Source organism: Cupressus sempervirens, chromosome 9 (genome assembly GCF_028749045.1).
Source record: "Cupressus sempervirens isolate cs-2001-9-10 chromosome 9, ASM2874904v1, whole genome shotgun sequence".
NCBI lineage: Eukaryota > Viridiplantae > Streptophyta > Pinopsida > Cupressales > Cupressaceae > Cupressus > Cupressus sempervirens.
This window is the reverse complement of record NC_143126.1, coordinates 459,854,564-459,871,868: the sequence shown is the minus strand read 5'-3', so window position 1 is coordinate 459,871,868 and position 17,305 is coordinate 459,854,564. Positions and strand designations below refer to the sequence as shown.

General features: G+C 37.2%; 1 protein-coding gene across 1 annotated transcript in view; it reads right to left on the bottom strand.

Moving 5' to 3' along the window:
* The window catches only part of LOC149539317 (Cobalamin biosynthesis CobW-like protein), a 187,245-nt gene extending 170,572 nt beyond the window's left edge, over positions 1-16,673 (bottom strand). Inside the window, exons 1-3 of the mRNA XM_089800623.1 lie at positions 16,500-16,673; positions 16,199-16,410; positions 15,998-16,112 (exon numbers count right to left, since the gene is read on the bottom strand). Coding sequence (XP_089656749.1) covers positions 15,998-16,112; positions 16,199-16,410; positions 16,500-16,622 — 450 coding nt within the window. The 5' untranslated portion in view covers positions 16,623-16,673. The remainder of the gene's footprint in view (positions 1-15,997; positions 16,113-16,198; positions 16,411-16,499) is intronic.
* Between the last annotated feature and the right edge of the window lie 632 nt (positions 16,674-17,305).

The window sequence follows — 17,305 nt, the reverse complement described above, 5'->3', positions numbered from 1 at the left end:
CAAGTGCCAGGTTACTGATGAAAAATGACCAGAAATGGCACTGGTGAAAGGCATCGAGTAATGTAATTAACAAAATGTTTGGCAAATGTAACATTTATCTGGTTCGATGACTTTCATGACTGACATGGTCATCTTCAGTGGCAAATATTAAATGTATATGTTTCATCGCCAGTGACATCCATCACTGCTACCTCTCTCTGTCACGATGTCTTATATTAACTCTTATACTCACGGTGCATCTCTTTATGTTGTGATAAATTGATATTACTTTGCATTAGTGGATGGAATATTCTAATGTACTGTTTGGATGTTAATTGTCGTTACCATTACAATATGTTCTTCAACTCATTAGACTACTAAGAATGTATTTTCCATTGTGGTGGGGTCTTTGCCAATAAAAGGAAACATACAGCTATTGAAGGGGACTAGTATGATTGGAGCACTCAATCCTTTGGGGGTTCCCAGGAGGATCAAGCGGTGTGGATTTCATATCATTACAAATACCAACTACCTATTGCATAACATTGAGTTGAGTAGTTAGAAAAGTCTTTAACATACATCAAAAAGGACGTTGTTGACTGTTTGCTCCAGAATAGTGAGATAAGTATTCTCTCTTGAGTACTATGTTTTATTTTTCAGTCAATCACTTATCTATATCCATGTATGTAATATAAGAGTTATGTGCTTTATTGTGCTCTTGCTCTTTTCCTTGATCCCCAGAGATGATTTTTGCAAAGAAGAACAAAAAGAAGTTTGTGTTAGAAGTAGTAATCTTTCCTTGGTTGTATTTATTTATTAAATGGGATAAACCAAGGTATCCCTTATGTATTTTATCCTTTAGTACACATGTGAAGGACATGTTATTTTCTTGTCCTCTAGTTCACATGTGAGGATAACTCTTTTTTGTAATTCCTTTATTAAGGAAAGTAGTTTATTCCTCCTTAAGAGGCTATTGACACTTTGCATACACTTATTATGAATGGTGGCATTCATAGAAATGGGAGTTACACATGCAACTCCTTTCTCATCTCTATAAAAGAGATGCCTTTCTCATTCTTCTACAACTACTTCTTCTATACATCATCTTGATGTTATTGTAATGAGCTATTTGCTCCACCCTCTCTCTCTCTCTCCTTTCTTAGGGCTTTTGTCTTCCATTCATAATATTACACAAGGCGTTTTCTTTGCTTTCCCCTTTCAAAATCTCATCTCCATTCTTGTTGATCCATTGGGAAACTCATTTGGTTTATGGTAATATTCTTCACATTAAGCTCTCTTGGATTGTTTTATTAGTTTTCATTTTTTCTCGATTTCTTACAGTTTGCCATATTTGTTGCAAAATTGTTCAATGATGTAAGAGTGGGAATTTTACATTGTGGGAGGGGGGGGTGTGTGGTAGGGGTATAATAAACAAAGTTCCATTCCCATTTGAACTATCCTTAAAGGGGAGATGTCAAAGAAGAGACACCATCTAGAGGGAGTCTTGAAGCGAATATCTTTGATGATTAAGATTATGGGTATCTTTTAATATCAAGAGGGAGCCTGACATTTCATTAGATGAAATCTTGGAAAGAGAGGGAGCAGATGCAAGATATGCTTCGGTCAACTTTTGAGGATCTTGGTCATATTGTTTCAGAGGGAGTAGACTATGTCGAGATGGATTCTCTAGTAATCAAGAAATTGTAGCAATTAGAGGGCTATGAATCATGAGGTGAAGTTCCATATGTGCAGATTGAAATGTCTTTATCCAAATGCCAAACTGTAGATGGATACTGGGAATACTATTCATTCAGACTACATTATCACTAAAGATCTAACAACTAAATTTTTCTCCAAGCCTTCCACCAAAGTGAAGTTTGTACATTATTGAAGACAAGCTTGAAGTTACGAATCTGAGCTTTTAGTGAGAGAAAGCCTCAACGTCAATGATTACCTGAGATGTACTTTCATGCATCCTTCTCTGTGAGAGAAGTTTGAGGTGCCTTTGCTCCACCCTTTGGAAATGTTCATGGTGGATGTCATGGGAGTTATTATATGGCTTTGTGGAAACATCGTGGAAGGTGACAATCTTTCATTGATGTTTTCTTGTGATTACAATAGTAAGGTGACAATCTTACAACAATCTAACCTTCTCTTATGATGGATATCATATGATTGATATCTAAGCAGATCATAATAGACCATATCTTGTAGGTCAATCAACTAAGAGATAGATGTCATCACGTAGATATCTATGAGTTGTATTGTAAAGATATATCATGGTCCGAAAATGTTCCCTCCTCACCAAGTTGCACTCCCAGCATACAGGAGATAGAAACTTTCACTAGACAAGAAGTGGAGACAAGCAAAAGAAGAATGGAGCAAGAGGATAATTGGCCAAGTCGGTACAAGATAGAATAAGTATAAATACTTATGAGAAATTTGCACATGGAAGAAATAGAGATCGGGATATTGTTATGGTAGAGAGACTTGTTGCAATCTTGGAGCGGGAAATTATAAAAGTTGAGGATCATCTAGAGGAGGAAGAAATTCCTCCACCAGAGGCAGAGGTTCCAACTATGGAAACTACAGCTCCTGAGGTATAGAAGAAAGTCTCGAAGGTAAGGAAGAAATCAATATCAGAGTAGTGCAAGGAAGAGATCAACTAATGGTACAAGGTGATCAAAATGTCCCTATTCCAGAATGGTTAAGGCGAAGAATTCAAGGGAGTTCAAAGAAAAAATTTGTCCAAGCAATTGAACTGCAAGAAATTCTAAACCAAGTCAACCAATCTGAAGAAAAGGGAAAAGCAAAGAAGTTGATGAAGATAGTAAGGGGAGAATCTAGATCCAAGATTATGCAAATCGCAACTCCTACAATTGATAAGACCAATGATCAAATTACTCTAGATGAGTACCATATTACAAAGGTTAATCTAGGTCATGTCTCTCGTGAACAGGTTATGGTGGACTTTGATAATTTCATACATGTTGTGAAGGATAAGATGTGAAGCTAGTGAAAGGTGTCAAAAGCAAAAGAGAGAAATTAAGACTTTGTGAGTACATAACTTGCCTCATCCAATAAGGGAAGAAGCTCATCTTTTGTTCCTCCAATGGGTGTTTCAATTGAGGCAATGGATGATATTGAAATAATCAAATGAACTTCTCATGGTGCAGAAATTTGGGTGAAGAGAATTCAAAAGGAGGCATATAGGCATGCAAAAGAATAGGTGCAAGTTCACATTTGAGCGCTAGTTGTACTCTCTAGGATCCAATGCATGAATGAGTCATAGGAGGATAAACATATTTATCAAGATAAGGTGATCTCAAATATACAAAATTTGATGGAGACTCCTAGGCAACATTTATCGATGGTAGCATTGTTGGTGAAGGGGATGTGTATGACTTCCTCTGGTGGTACAATACAATAAACACAACTGAGGAAACATTTGAAAACTTCACCTAGGAGTCTACTTGGTGGATATCAGGAAAGGGATCTCCAATACAGTTGCATCCTTGTTGTCACAAAGTCTAATAGAAAATGAAATAACAGTGGACAACTTTAAAGGCAAGTTGGAGGAATTACTTCAACTAAATACCCTCAAGAGAGATGACTTTGAAAACTTCTCCATTTTCTCGAAAACCATACACATCACTCAAGACTTGTTACCAATGGGAGGAAAGTTTGGGAAAAGTTGAAAGAGCAGTGGCAATTTTGGAATTCAAGCATGAATTAGCACCAAGTATCAGTACAAATGAGTTAGAGATAGTGTTGGATCAATCCCACACTTTCAAGCAGCGAAGTCAAGAATAGATGCATTTAATGCATAGTGGGTGTGTGTAGTGGTCATTTATTTCATTCCACTCTCTTCTTGAGCGAGCATGCATAGTGGGCATTTATTACCAACTACAGTAGTGAATTTCTTGTTGCGCTAAAGTAGATTCCTTTTTCTTTGTCCTAACCCTAATTAGGCTAGTGTGGCTCGATCAAAGCCATCGATTACTACTTCAATCTAGGTGACTTATTGTATTTGAGGACCTATATAAAGGCCTCACTTCTCATTTGTAAGCAATGGATTTTGAGACTGTTGCTATAAGCTATTGAGACAATAAAGTTTTGATTGAAATTTGGTGAATGCTTCAAGTGTTTTAGTGCTTCCTTGTTCTCTAAGTTCCCTCGTTTAGATTTAGTTTAGTAGATAAGGTGTTGTGATTGTAATGACAAATATGATGGTGTTTTGATGAGTTCTTCTAGCTCATACTTTTGGCATTTTAGTGAATCTAAATCATTGTGCAAAGTTGGCCTAAACTCATTCATGCATATTCTTAACTTCTATCAATCACATGCATTGTTCTTTATGATGGTGTTTGTGGGGGTATGAACATATTTTGCATAACCTTTGAAGATTCCACCAGTTCATGCGTAGTCCTAGTATAACTTGGCGAAGCAGAGTTTGGTAATTTAGAAATTTGTCCAACAAAGTACTCTTTGCTGTTTTCATTGCCCTTAGGAGAAGAATAGAGTTTTTGAACCCTTTCCCCTTTCATTTTTGCATATTTTTTGAAAATCCCAAAAAGTACTTCATTGCAAAACCTTCTGATAGCTCCCACATCCAACATAATTTGAAATGAATATGAGTGAATGTACATAAGGCCCCTTATGATCATCAACAAATCACATCAACAATCAAACTTAACCATGGCCAAGACCTGACATAAAGGGAACCTTGGAGTCATCGAATGATCTCACAATCTTAGCTTACATAAGACTTTGTTCAAGAGAGGATAAGATACCTCAGTGTTTTGTTCTACTGTTTGGTGGGTCATAAAACACACATCAACCAGTAGGAGATCTTTAAGAAGGAATTTTGGGTTTCAAGTTTTGTGCTATTTACCAATATTTCCAAGCAAACCTCTAGATGTTGACCAGATTCAAATACTGGTTTGTTGTGTCCAAGAGGCATTTTTTGGTTTGCGGGTTTGTCCTAGATGACTTGGGTGGACCCAAGAGACTGAAGACAAGTCTCATCCCTCACAATAGCAAGAGCATAAGAAAGGAAACGGTGGTGGTTTCCCCCTAAACTATCAACTATAACTGTGATAATTTGTTTGCATCCATCCAAGAGTGGTAGAGAAAGCAGAGGTAATCTTGCTAGAACAAAACATTTTCAATATCACCATTGCTTGCTGGTTGGCATAGGGAGGAATGGGGTTGGGTTGAGGGGTCACCATTGGTGGTTTTGTAGATGGAAAAAGACAAATTTTGTTCATTAAATATTTATACATTGGATTATGCATATAGATTCATTAAATAATATATCAGTTTTATTAATTTATTTGGTGTATAAAAATTCACATATTTGTATTTAAATGTGTGTATTTTTTATCTTTTTTATGGACGAACCCAACCCAAAAAAATTATATGTTTTCATCTTTTTATGCAAGAACTCAAACCAAAAAAATGATAAAATCCATGAACCAAACCCCTAAACTAAAACTAGGTGTGTTCCATTGTGATTCGCAATGTACGCCATTACCGGGGTGGATTTGGTTGATAGCATGTTTAAATGTCTTGCCTAATTGAATATTGGTATCTTCTATTACTCATATTGATATTAAAACACATTGTGCACATGAAATGTGGCACTATATGGAATTCTTTGAGCTCTTAGGTGAGGTAAACTATTAATTAGGGTGGATACAAACTTCCAACATTGAATGGTATCATAAGGCCCCATCATCATCAACCTCAACAAATTCTTCATTTTGGACTTTTAACAGTACTAATATATATGACTGTACCAAAGAACCATGTCCTGGATCTTTGAACGGCCTTTGGTCACGTTTGTATCAGATTTTGATATAATCATTTGGGGCATTTGGGGCATCATGTTTACTATTATGAAGTAATTGTTAAAATACTTGCTTGTTATTAACAAAGACCAAGAGGTCAATATATACAAGAAGAATGAAAGATGTTTCCTTAGGAAACAATCATAGAGAATAGAAACATTCTATTCTAGCTTATATAAAACTAACAATTATTTACAGACTAACTAAATATTAGAAACATTCTAATATTTACAATAGATTACAAATAGATAACCATTAACTAATAATAGAAGCTATCTATTATCGTAATACCCGCCCTTAATGGTTAATCTATTCACAACACCAAGTTGTCCTCTCAAGTTGACAAACTTATTAGAACCAAGAGGCTTAGTGAGAATGTCTGCAGTTTGATTTGTTGTAGGAACATACTACAAGTCTATCATCATGTCTTCAACCAGTTGGCATATGTAGTGACAGTGAACATCCACATACTTGGTTCGTTCATGGAAGATTGAATTCCATGCTAATTTGATAATGCCTTCATTATCAACAAACAAAGTAGTCAGTCCTGCAAGTGACATCTGCATATCCCCAAGCATTCGACGAAGACCTAACTTTACTATCCGTCTGTATTTAGCCTCTGTGAAGGAGAGAGAAATTGCCTGTTGCTTCTTACTGGTCCATGTAACGGCACCGGATCCCAAACTGAACAAATATCCAGAAGTTGACTTTTTATCATCAACAAAGCCCAGCCAATCTGAGTCTGGGAACCCATTACATCTAGGATTAGAACTTCGAGAGTAAATAAGTCCATAATCTATAGTGCCCTTCACATATCAAAGCACACGCTTTGCTGCCATCCAATGATCAGCCTTCAAAGCTGACATAAAGCGTGAGATGTAGCTAACTATGAAGCTAATAGCAGAGCTAGTAGCAGAGAGGTAGATGAGGTTGCCTACTAGTTGCCTGTATGTAGTATCATCAACAGGAAGATAATCAGACTTGGCGGATAACTTGAGACCTTTCTCCATGGGTGTAGATGCAGGCTTGCAATCCTGCATAAAAAAATTGTCTAACAAAGCCCTCGCATTTTGGACTGAGAGATGAATATACCAGAAGATTGTTGCCAAACCTCAACACTTAGGCAATAATGCATGAGCCCAAGGTCAATCATATCAAAAGATTGGCATAAATTCTATTTCATTCCATAAATCAAAGATGTCAAACTGCCAGTGATGATCAAATCATCCACATAAATAACCAAAAGGATGATGTCATTGTCACTAATGTTGATGTACAAATTTGAGTTTGAAGAACTCCTCTAGAAGCCTTGATCACTGAGGTACTTATCAATTTCCATGTACCATGCCCCCAGGGCTTGCTTCAAGCCATAGAGAGCTTTCACCAATATGAGAACCTGATGTTCTTTACCAACAACCTTGAAATTAGGAGTTTGCGTCATATAGACCTCTTCTTGTAGGTCATTATTCAGGAAAGCACTCTTGACGTCCATCTAATGGTCCTTCCAGCCAAACAGTGCTACCATGGCTAGGACTAATCTAATTGTGCTCATCTTTGCAGTAGGAGCAAAGGTCTCATCATAATCAATGCTTTGACACTGAGAAAAGCCCGTTGCAACTAAACGAGTTTTGTACTTATCCAAAGTACCATCAAATTTGTATTTGATTTTGTAAACCCATTTGCAACCAATGGGTTTCTTCCTTGATGGAAGATCAAAAAGGACCCAGTTGTTATTCTTCAGCAAGCTCTCATGTTCAGATATCATGGTATGTTCCCACTCTGGAATTCCTTTACCCTTAGAATATGTTTGAGGTTCAAACACACTATGAATGTTGGCCATAAGAGCAAAGTCAACGGACTCTATCAATTTGCTCTTTTTTTTGTACAGTTCTCCCATCAATGAGCTCATCATCACGAAGATCAACAAATGTCTTATCCCAACACGTAGGTCGGAGAGGAGAATGACCAACATTAGTATAAGGGCATGCTCTCTGATCAGGTTTCTCATCCGAAGAATCTAGATCAAACTCAGTTTAAGCATCTACAAATCTGGGCGATCCTGTAGGAGAGGCTGGAGGTTTCTGTACAAGGATCACTTGTATAACTGGAGCTGCAAGAGCTACTGAAACCCTCCCATCAGGTGAACCTAATGGAAGTCTAACTCCCAAATCACAAGCCTTCATAGGCTGGTCTGCTGGATCAAGAATAGGAGACACGGGCGCGAATGGTCCTCACTACTCATCAAAGACTACATCACAACTGTACAAGAGACGAGATGTTTAAGTGTTGGTCAAGCGGTAGGCTTTGTGAAGACTACTGTATCCAGCAAGCATGAGTTTTTGACTCTGGTGCGTAATGCATTAGGGATCCAAACAAAGGCAAGAGAGCCAAAAACATTCAAGTGACTGATTCTAGGCTTGCAACCTGGCCAGGCCTCTTTTGGAGTCTTACCTTTGACTACCACTATGGGTGACTGGTTCAAAAGATAAACTGCAGTGTTAACTTTTTCTTCCCAGAACATCTTCAGAACATGTCTATGCTCGAGCATGGATCGAAGCATCTCAGTGATTGTTCTGTTTCGACATTAAACTACACTATTCTGTTGTGGCGTGTGGAGTGTGGTTAACTGGCGTTTTATTGCCATGAGTATCCAAAAAGCTAGAAAATTCATTAGAACAAAATTCCCCCATTGTCTAACCTAAGAGTAATAATAGAATTCCCAGACTCTTTTTCAACTAAGGGTTTAAAACTTCTGAAATACATTAAATGCATCTGATTTTTTTTAAGGAAATATACCCACATTTTTCTATTGAAATCATCAACAAACAACAGGAAATACCTGGACCCAAGAACAAAAGGAGTGGCCATAGGGCCACAAATATCGGCATGAACAAGTTGAAGTACCTGAGAAGCTCGCCATGAATTGCCACTGGAGAAAGGTGTACAATGTTGCTTCCCAACCTGGATGCATTACAAACTCCAAGCCGTTGAGTCTGAATCTCTGGCAAAATGAGGACAAGCTCTTCACAAGCAAGCTTAGAGAGATAATGCACATTTAAGTGCCCATATCACTAATGCTAAAGTGTGCTAACAAAAGACTATTGAGCAGCCATAGCTAAGCCTTGAGAATCACCAAAATCAATAGTCGAAAAAGACCATGATCCTCCAGACACACTGCAACAATAGACTAAGTTGCCCTATCAATGATGGTACACTGATGTGAACTGAAGGTGACATCCAACTATGGAGAATGTCGCAGAAATTGACTGACTAAGAGTAGACTTAGTTCCATTCTTGGAACATAGTACACATCAAGGAAAATGAGACCTTTGTCATCAGCAGTACTTCTCCGCCACCAAAAATAACAGAATCTGAATAAGGATGGTAGTCAGTGAACCAATCTCTGCGATGGGTGAAATAATGAGAGGCACCTGAATCAATGTACCAAGCAAACGACTTGACATGATCCACAGGTCATTTAGCCATAAAGGTGTAAAAGGTAGATTCCATCTGCTCAGTGTGCTCTACACTGTTCGCTTTGGGCTACGAACCTGATTGCTTAGATTGGGAAGCTAAGTTTCCGACATTCAACCTTCATGTGACCAAACTTGTGGCAATAGTTGCATTGAATGTTCTTCTTCTAGAAGCCTTCTGAAGCTGGAGCAAAGGACTTTTGTTGGAAGACTATTGAAACTTGGCTTTATCCTTCTAAAAGGATTTAGCAACAAAGGCTTGCTCTGTAGAGGAGGAGCTGAAACTGCTACTGAACTGTTGTTTCTACCGATCTTGCTCAAGCAGAAGTGTGCAGAGATCTATGAATTTCAGATCAACACAAGTAGAAGTGATGTTGAGAGTCTCAATAAAATGTTCGTAGGACTTGGGTAAACTCCAGAGAGTTATGACCACAATGTCCTCTTCCTCCATCCTGCAACCAATGGCAAGCAATTGATCATGGATTTCCTGAATCCTATTCACGTGAGACTAGAGCGATGTTCACTCATCCATGATAATAGAAAACAGAGTGTTCCTCAAAAAGAAAGCTCTGCTTTTGTTAGAAGTCTCATGAAGATTCTTGAGATGCGCCCATATCTCAACAGTTGTCTTGTCAGATGGAATCTGAAAGAGCCAATCATTAGCTACATATAATTTGAGAAGCACCTCCCAATTACTCAAATCTCATGTATCCCGATCAATACCAAGGGCAGTTGGACGCTGTGTAACACCCACAACATTTTGATCAGTATTCTGATATTCAAAAATTGTTATTATTTGTTGCTTCCAAGTGCCATAATTCCGCGCATTGAATTTTGAATTACTCTCAAGCAAAATATTAGTCAGTGATGCCATAGCACATATTTCGATGAAAAAAGCGTTAAAATCTATGAAGGCACATACTTTGAGGAAAAAAATGAAAGGCCCAAAAAAATTGAAGGGTACCCAAAAGAAAGCTCGAAAAACCCAAAAAGAATATGTTGTTAGTTTTTGGATCCGCTTGCTCGAAAATCAAGGCACGAAACCAAGGCACCCAAAAAAAATCTGACGACAGCCCAATTGAGGTCTTGAAAAACCCACCAAGAATCTAGAATCTAAAAAAAAATAAGCCAAAAAATTAGGGTTTTCGAACAAAACCCTAGTCGTCAACCATGGAAGGAAGGAGTTGCAAAAAAATGGCAATTTCAAGTAGCAAGCAGTCAATTTTTCTACTAAGGTCATTCTTTTACCGACATTGCTAAAGCTTGAAGATTTGTCGCCAAAGAATGGAGATTCGAGACCCAAAAATGGTAGTTTATCAGGCGCACAACACCAGAAAATCATTTGTGAAAAATGACTTAAAAAACGGTGATGGCTTCAAAATCTAGGTCGTGGTCACACACCAAAGACAGCAGAAGTCCATGGGTTTATTCCAAAATTGCTACACACTGGTGGATTCTTAAAATCACAATTTCAATTGGATCTTTCAAAAAAAAAACACATTTTTCTGTATTCGGTTTTTTGCACAAAAATTGTGATTTTTTGCATTCGGATTTCGCAAAACAAAAACCCTAAATGGGTCGTAGAGAAACAGTCGGAAATAATTTCAAAAAATTTGAGCAAATAATTTTGAAAGAAATTATAAATTAATTTAAGTATTGGCTCTAATACCATATTACGAAGTAATTGGTAGAATTCTTGCTTGTTATTAATAAAGACCGAGAGATCAATATATACAAAAGAATGAACGATGTTTCCTTAGGAAATGATCGTAGAGAATAGAAACAATCTATTCTAGCTTATAGAAAACTAACAATTATCTACAGACTGACTAAATACAATAGATTACAAATAGATAACCATTAACTAATAATAGAAGCTATCTATTATCGTAATACTTACATACATCAGGCTGATGTAAATTTGAATATGCAACATGTATTTACTGTTTCAATGGAATGTATCTAAACAAGATTTAGCTTACAACTCTTAACAACTTGATTACATTGAATTGTTCAGTGGAATCAGCTTTTTACTGGTAATTAGTTTCAATACAAGTTTCCCAAGTCATGGAAAAACCTCAAGGCTTGAGAAGCAAAGAAAAAACCCATTGCATGTATTACTTAATACAGCAATACAATGACTCAAGCAGGCTCTTCCTGGCACAAAAGAATTCATAGTCAATTGAAGTATAATGGTATTTAAACAAGCTATCAGATTCAGATTTACACATTGTATGGTGATTGTGATCATATATGTCGTGGACCTTGTAGTTAACTAGGATGGCAAAAAGAGGATGTTAACTTAAAACCTCAATTGAATTACACATAGAAGACACAAAAGAGATTTAATATGATATTGTACAGCTGAGGAAAATTATATTGAGTTGGGCAACTGGCAAATAGTTATTATTTTCTGAATACTTTGGCTGGGAGTATCATCTATCGTATCCTACAAGTTTAGGTTCAAACTGTACAGTTGACATTACATTATGTTTTATATTCTGCCCATTACTATTCACTGTAAGCTGGTAAACTGAATCCTAACCTACATTAAATGACTAGTAAATATGTAATATAAAGTATTAACACAATAGTCAACTTAGATTAATTGGACATGTAAAAACAAATGTGGTGAGTTAAGTAAATGTAGGTGAAGTTGATCCAAAGTGATGCATTCAAAATGGGTTCAAAAGTGATTCCATGAAATAGGAAGAAGGAACAAGTATGGTGCACTATAGCTCAAGACAATTATAGACCGAAATTCATATTCAAATGCACTCGATGTTACCTTTTGTAAAAGTTACAACTGGATACAACTCATGCAAGATACAGCTTTTTATGCCAGGACCAAATGCACTGGAGCCCATCATCATTATCTAAAAACATAATTATAAAACTAAAATGTTGAACTGATCTGTTGTGGTTTGTCAGGTCAACTAGCAAATATCTTCATAAGTGCATTAGTCAAGGAAACAAAATCAAATATTCAGAGACGAGAGATTTCACTTTCTATCCTTGACATTTCAAGGATGGATACGTCCTCAAACATTCCCAAACACCAGGAATGCCAGGGGACAGTCCAGTCCCAAGGTTGCCTGGATTTTTCACGAATGTCCCTTATAAGAAAATGTTGTGAGCAGCTAAATCCCACAAGGTCTTCCAAATCATCCCCTACAAAGCATCACTCTAAAAAAATGGAACAGCAGATAGGGAAAATATCAAAAATCTCTTTATATGCCCATTTTGAAAGTTCAGATGCTCTGTACAAACAGGTGTTCCTGAATTTGTTATAAATAGTTTGAAATGATATTTTATATCTTCTACATTTGTGTGGGTGAAGGTGAGTCCCTTATCTTCTGCTTCTGAAATTTGGTGTGGTTATCTGGCAATCCTTGAATACTAATCCTAAATTCCTCGAGCTTTAATTTGGAATCTAGTTTAAGAAAGGCTGCTTTCAGCTTAGCTGACAAATATGAAATAAGTCTAAGAAAATAAATTATTTGGAACTGTGAGTAGCATACGCACCATATTGAGGTTTGCGAAGTGGGGATTCCCCATTAAACATCCTAGAGAAAGCTGTGTTTCTTTTGAAATTTAACTCCCCACTGTGAATTTTTATTGAAAATTCTCTAACTTTAGTTAATCTCACCTCCTCAACAAGCACGGGCATAGCATAAACTGTTAAACATCTGAGATATCCCCATATTTGACCTAGATGCCACCATATACATTGTGGCCAATTATAAATAGCCATAACCAACTCTCCAGTACAAAATAAACATATTCATCTCTCCTCTCTTCCTTGGGTAGAGTCCATATACTTATTTCACATTAGAACTGGGGTGAGTCCCATAATCCTCCTAAATATGCTTCTTTATTGTGTTTATGTGTGGGGTTGAACTCATTTAATATTGTTGTTTCCTCCCAAGTTGGTCTGTCCGCATGCTTTCACTGAATTTTCTTCCAGCATATTCTTTCGTTTTGTCAAATCCCCCTCATTTAGGCCAGGCATTAATTTTGTTCCTAGATAGAAAATTTAGACTTCATATATTTAATATATATTTGCCAAACTAGTTAATGCCTATTAAATTAATATTAATCAATATATTATTCCCATTCAAAAGGCTGGTCAAAACTATTAATCAAAGTACTAATTAACATATTTACTTACCTAAATAATTAATATTGGCTAATGTTGATAATGAATATACTATTTCAATAATGAGACTATGTAAAATGACTTTCTAGCAGCATAGATGGTCAATTAGAAGATATACTTATCTATCATAAGGTGCAATTTAAGTAAACAGCGATCTCCAATTAGATAATGATAAATTAATTAAGGAAAGGGCCATGTTGGAGGGAGACAACTCATCACATCAAGTCTCCTGGAAGATATTTAACTAGATTGATGCCATTCCTATCAGCGGTAGCAAAAAAGATGAAGAGAAGGAAAACAGCAGAGAATCCCATTCCCAGTCAGCGATTCAGCAGAGACGGACAAGAGATTAGACAATCAGCAGAGAGAAATATCAACCAAGAAACAGTAAAAGCAAGCAAAAGATTTAAGGATTAAACTACAAGCTGCCAGTCAATAACCCTCCGAAACACAGCGGTGTGGTTTTACTCCTTCGGGCGTTAAATATGGCTGCAAATAATTATGTCACGCTGCTTATGAAACTGATATAGCTGTACAGACTTCATAATATATCTATATTGGTAAAAGCACACACCACATTGGTTACATCAGTTGCATATTTATGTCCACTAATTACACATTAAACATAACTGCATTATACTGATAGAGTGCATCAGACCTATATTAATTACAAATGGATCAGGATTTGTAGATATATATATGTTGTAACACATTTGCCAATATAATTTACCATATGGGGATGGAAAAGAATTGCAATGAGGGGGAACAGTTTGGCCTCACTAGGTACGCCAACCCCGTGAAGCATAGGGCCATGGGGGACAGAGTTTCCGCTCTTAGCCCTGGGTTTGAGTCAATGTCACCCTATTGTATTCCTTCCATCAACTAATGGAGAATTATTAAGGAAATGATCCTTGTTCATATGAGGTAAGATTGAGTAATGAGGGGAGCAGTGCTAAGGTTCCACTAAGTATGCCAACCCCATGAAGCATGGGGCCAAGCGGGACAGAGTTTCTGGCTTTGGGCCCATGGAAGAGACAGTGAAGGCACCTCGTCATATCTTCTTATCTTATTCCCCATCATGAGTAATGTAATGAAAGTCAACACACGTTTCTTAGACTCATGTATGCATTGCATTGATTAGTATTGTATACCTCTTGAATTATCAATTTGTACTGCTTAAATCAGATTATATTACACTAACAATATAGTTAGCTTGTGTATATATATATGCACTTGTTCTTTATTTGGTGTACATTACAGATTTCTTGATTAATGTTTAAACATTCATGTATGCGAATTTCTGCCCCATTCGTCCAATTCTTGTTTTGTTTCATCAAGTACCTTTCTCGTACTTAGCACTTAACCAACTACTGCTCTGGGCCTTCTGTTGCCCTCCATCTGTCTTCTTCAGGTCGCATAGTAAATTATTCATCGTTGCAGCATCCAAATGAAAGATGCTTGTCTGTGTTAATAATATTTCATATGGGCCACTAGTTTTAATTCTAATGTTGCTAGTGATAAATCTCTTTTGAATTATCCCAATCTTTCTCCATTTTAGCCCTTGCATGCTTGAAGCTCAGACATATCAGTGTGACAAGCAACATTTATGGAGCCGTGAAAGTCTCCCAATCCAACATTTTGTATCTGTAATTCTGCCCTGAAGTGAATATAAAGCTTTCTATTCTCCTTGAATTCACTAAATTCTACATAATTCTCAATTGACATTTCCATGGATTCAAGGCCAAGATATTTTTATTTACTCAACACTTCAACATCCCTTTTTGAGAGGAAATTTGCTTGTTTCGTTTCTTCATAAAGAGACAAAAGTCAGTTTTGGATGTTCAACTGAATCCCTGCCTCTGCAGAAAATTTCTACGGTTTTCAAGTATGCTATTGAATTGTAAGAAGGATTTGCCATCAATATAAGATCATGGGGGTAAAGTGGCAGTTTTACCACATAAATGGACTGCAGCCTCATCTTGCCCTTTACCCTGCTCTTCTCTATCCATTCTCTCAACTTGTCAAATATTAGCTCAAATTCATAATAAAGTGGAGGATAAAAGGCAGTTTGTCTTAACGCTCATGTTAACTCCAAAACATTTTGACAACCCTGTACGTGTTCTTATTTTTCTCTGACATGCTCATGGAGCCGCTGTACTGCCGTTATACATTCATTTGGCATTCCAAACTCCACTGTTTTACCCAAATATTTGGGTTTAGGCACTGTACATAAGGTTTTATTGAAGTCCGTAAACCAACAATACACTTCTCGATTTTTCATCCCATTCATTTCAATTAGATGCCTAGGAAATATGCAGTGGTCAATTGTTATTGTTGGTCAAAACACCGCACCGTAAAGATACTGTTGAACAAGGATTTCAGCTAAACTGCCACCGATTAAGGTTTATGTATGCTAACATAAAAAAATATTTGTAAATCACGGTCTTAACTTAAGTCTAGATATATCAGATTGAAAAGGTTCACAGAATATAAACTTTTGTGTAATATGCGATGGAGAAGAGGAGAGAAATTACAGTAACGATTGAATCGAGACGAACAGAGGACTGGAGCTCATCATCTAGCCAAAGCAGAGATGCTACAGGTCCGGGATTTGCAAGGCCTGTGGTCTCCACCAAAATATAATCAAACCTGCAAGTTCGTACCGAAATCAAAGCCAAAATTTGCCACTGGCACTAACTGTGCGTCTCTAATAACGGAATAGAAGGGAAGCTCACCGACGGCGTTGGGATATGAGTTGCTCAAGAGCTTGAACAAAGTTGCTTTTGACTGTGCAGCAGAGACATCCATTGGGAAGCTCAACCCATTCTTCCACGACGGCATCTTCCTCTCTTATCATCGCCCTCTCCACCCCCAATTCATCCCCAAACTCATTTAATATCACTGCTATTTTCTTCCCGTGCTCCTCCTTCAATATGTAATTCACCAGCTGCACCCACAACCGAATTCTTATATACTGTAGCCATGGCAACGCATATTGCATATGAAAAAACATAACATGGAAGATGTTAGACTCACAGTAGATTTACCGGCGCCTAGGTAGCCTGTGATAATCGTGACTCCCACTGGTTCACTCTCAGCCTCGACCTCGTGGCCAATTATGGGCACTGCCAATGGTGGACAATCTTCCTCGCCCTCCATCAATTTATTTTCCTGGTTTCCACTCTGCCTCCAGTTTCAAATGGATCGCCTAGCTTTTAAAACTATCTGAAGATTTTAGTTTTTAAAGTTTCTATTGTAGGCACAGTTTCTGTTTCTTCCTGTTTGATTTTTGGACAAATTTGACCCCGGATTCAGCCATAAGGGCCCGTTTGGTGAGCGGAATAGGAATACGTATTCTGGAATAGAACGTATTCCTATTCTCCGTTTGGTTCAGCAAATATTTGATGGGAATTCGCGGACCCGAAAATTTATGTTTTCTAAAATTAAAAAAAATGGAATAGGAATACGTATTCCAATACCACCTATTTTGGTGGAATTGCAAAACTCCATTTTTGGGCCAAAAATGGAATACGTATTCCATTTTTGCTTCGTATTCCAATCCCGTTTTGGTGCATCCAAACAAGGAATTCACAATTTTTGGAATACGTATTCCAGAATACGTATTCCTATTCCGCTCACCAAACGGGCCCTAAGGAAATTTGTGTTGGTTTAAGAAACGTGTTTATTCGAAGTTGGTGAAAAGGTCATGTAGTGAGGGTACTTCATTTTTTTGAATGATCTACTAATAATAATTAAGTCAATATTATTATTAGTTCCTGCCTTTTGGCAGGTAACTATTGTTCTCCTTTCATCTATTTTATTATTAGCTGCATCAATCAGAT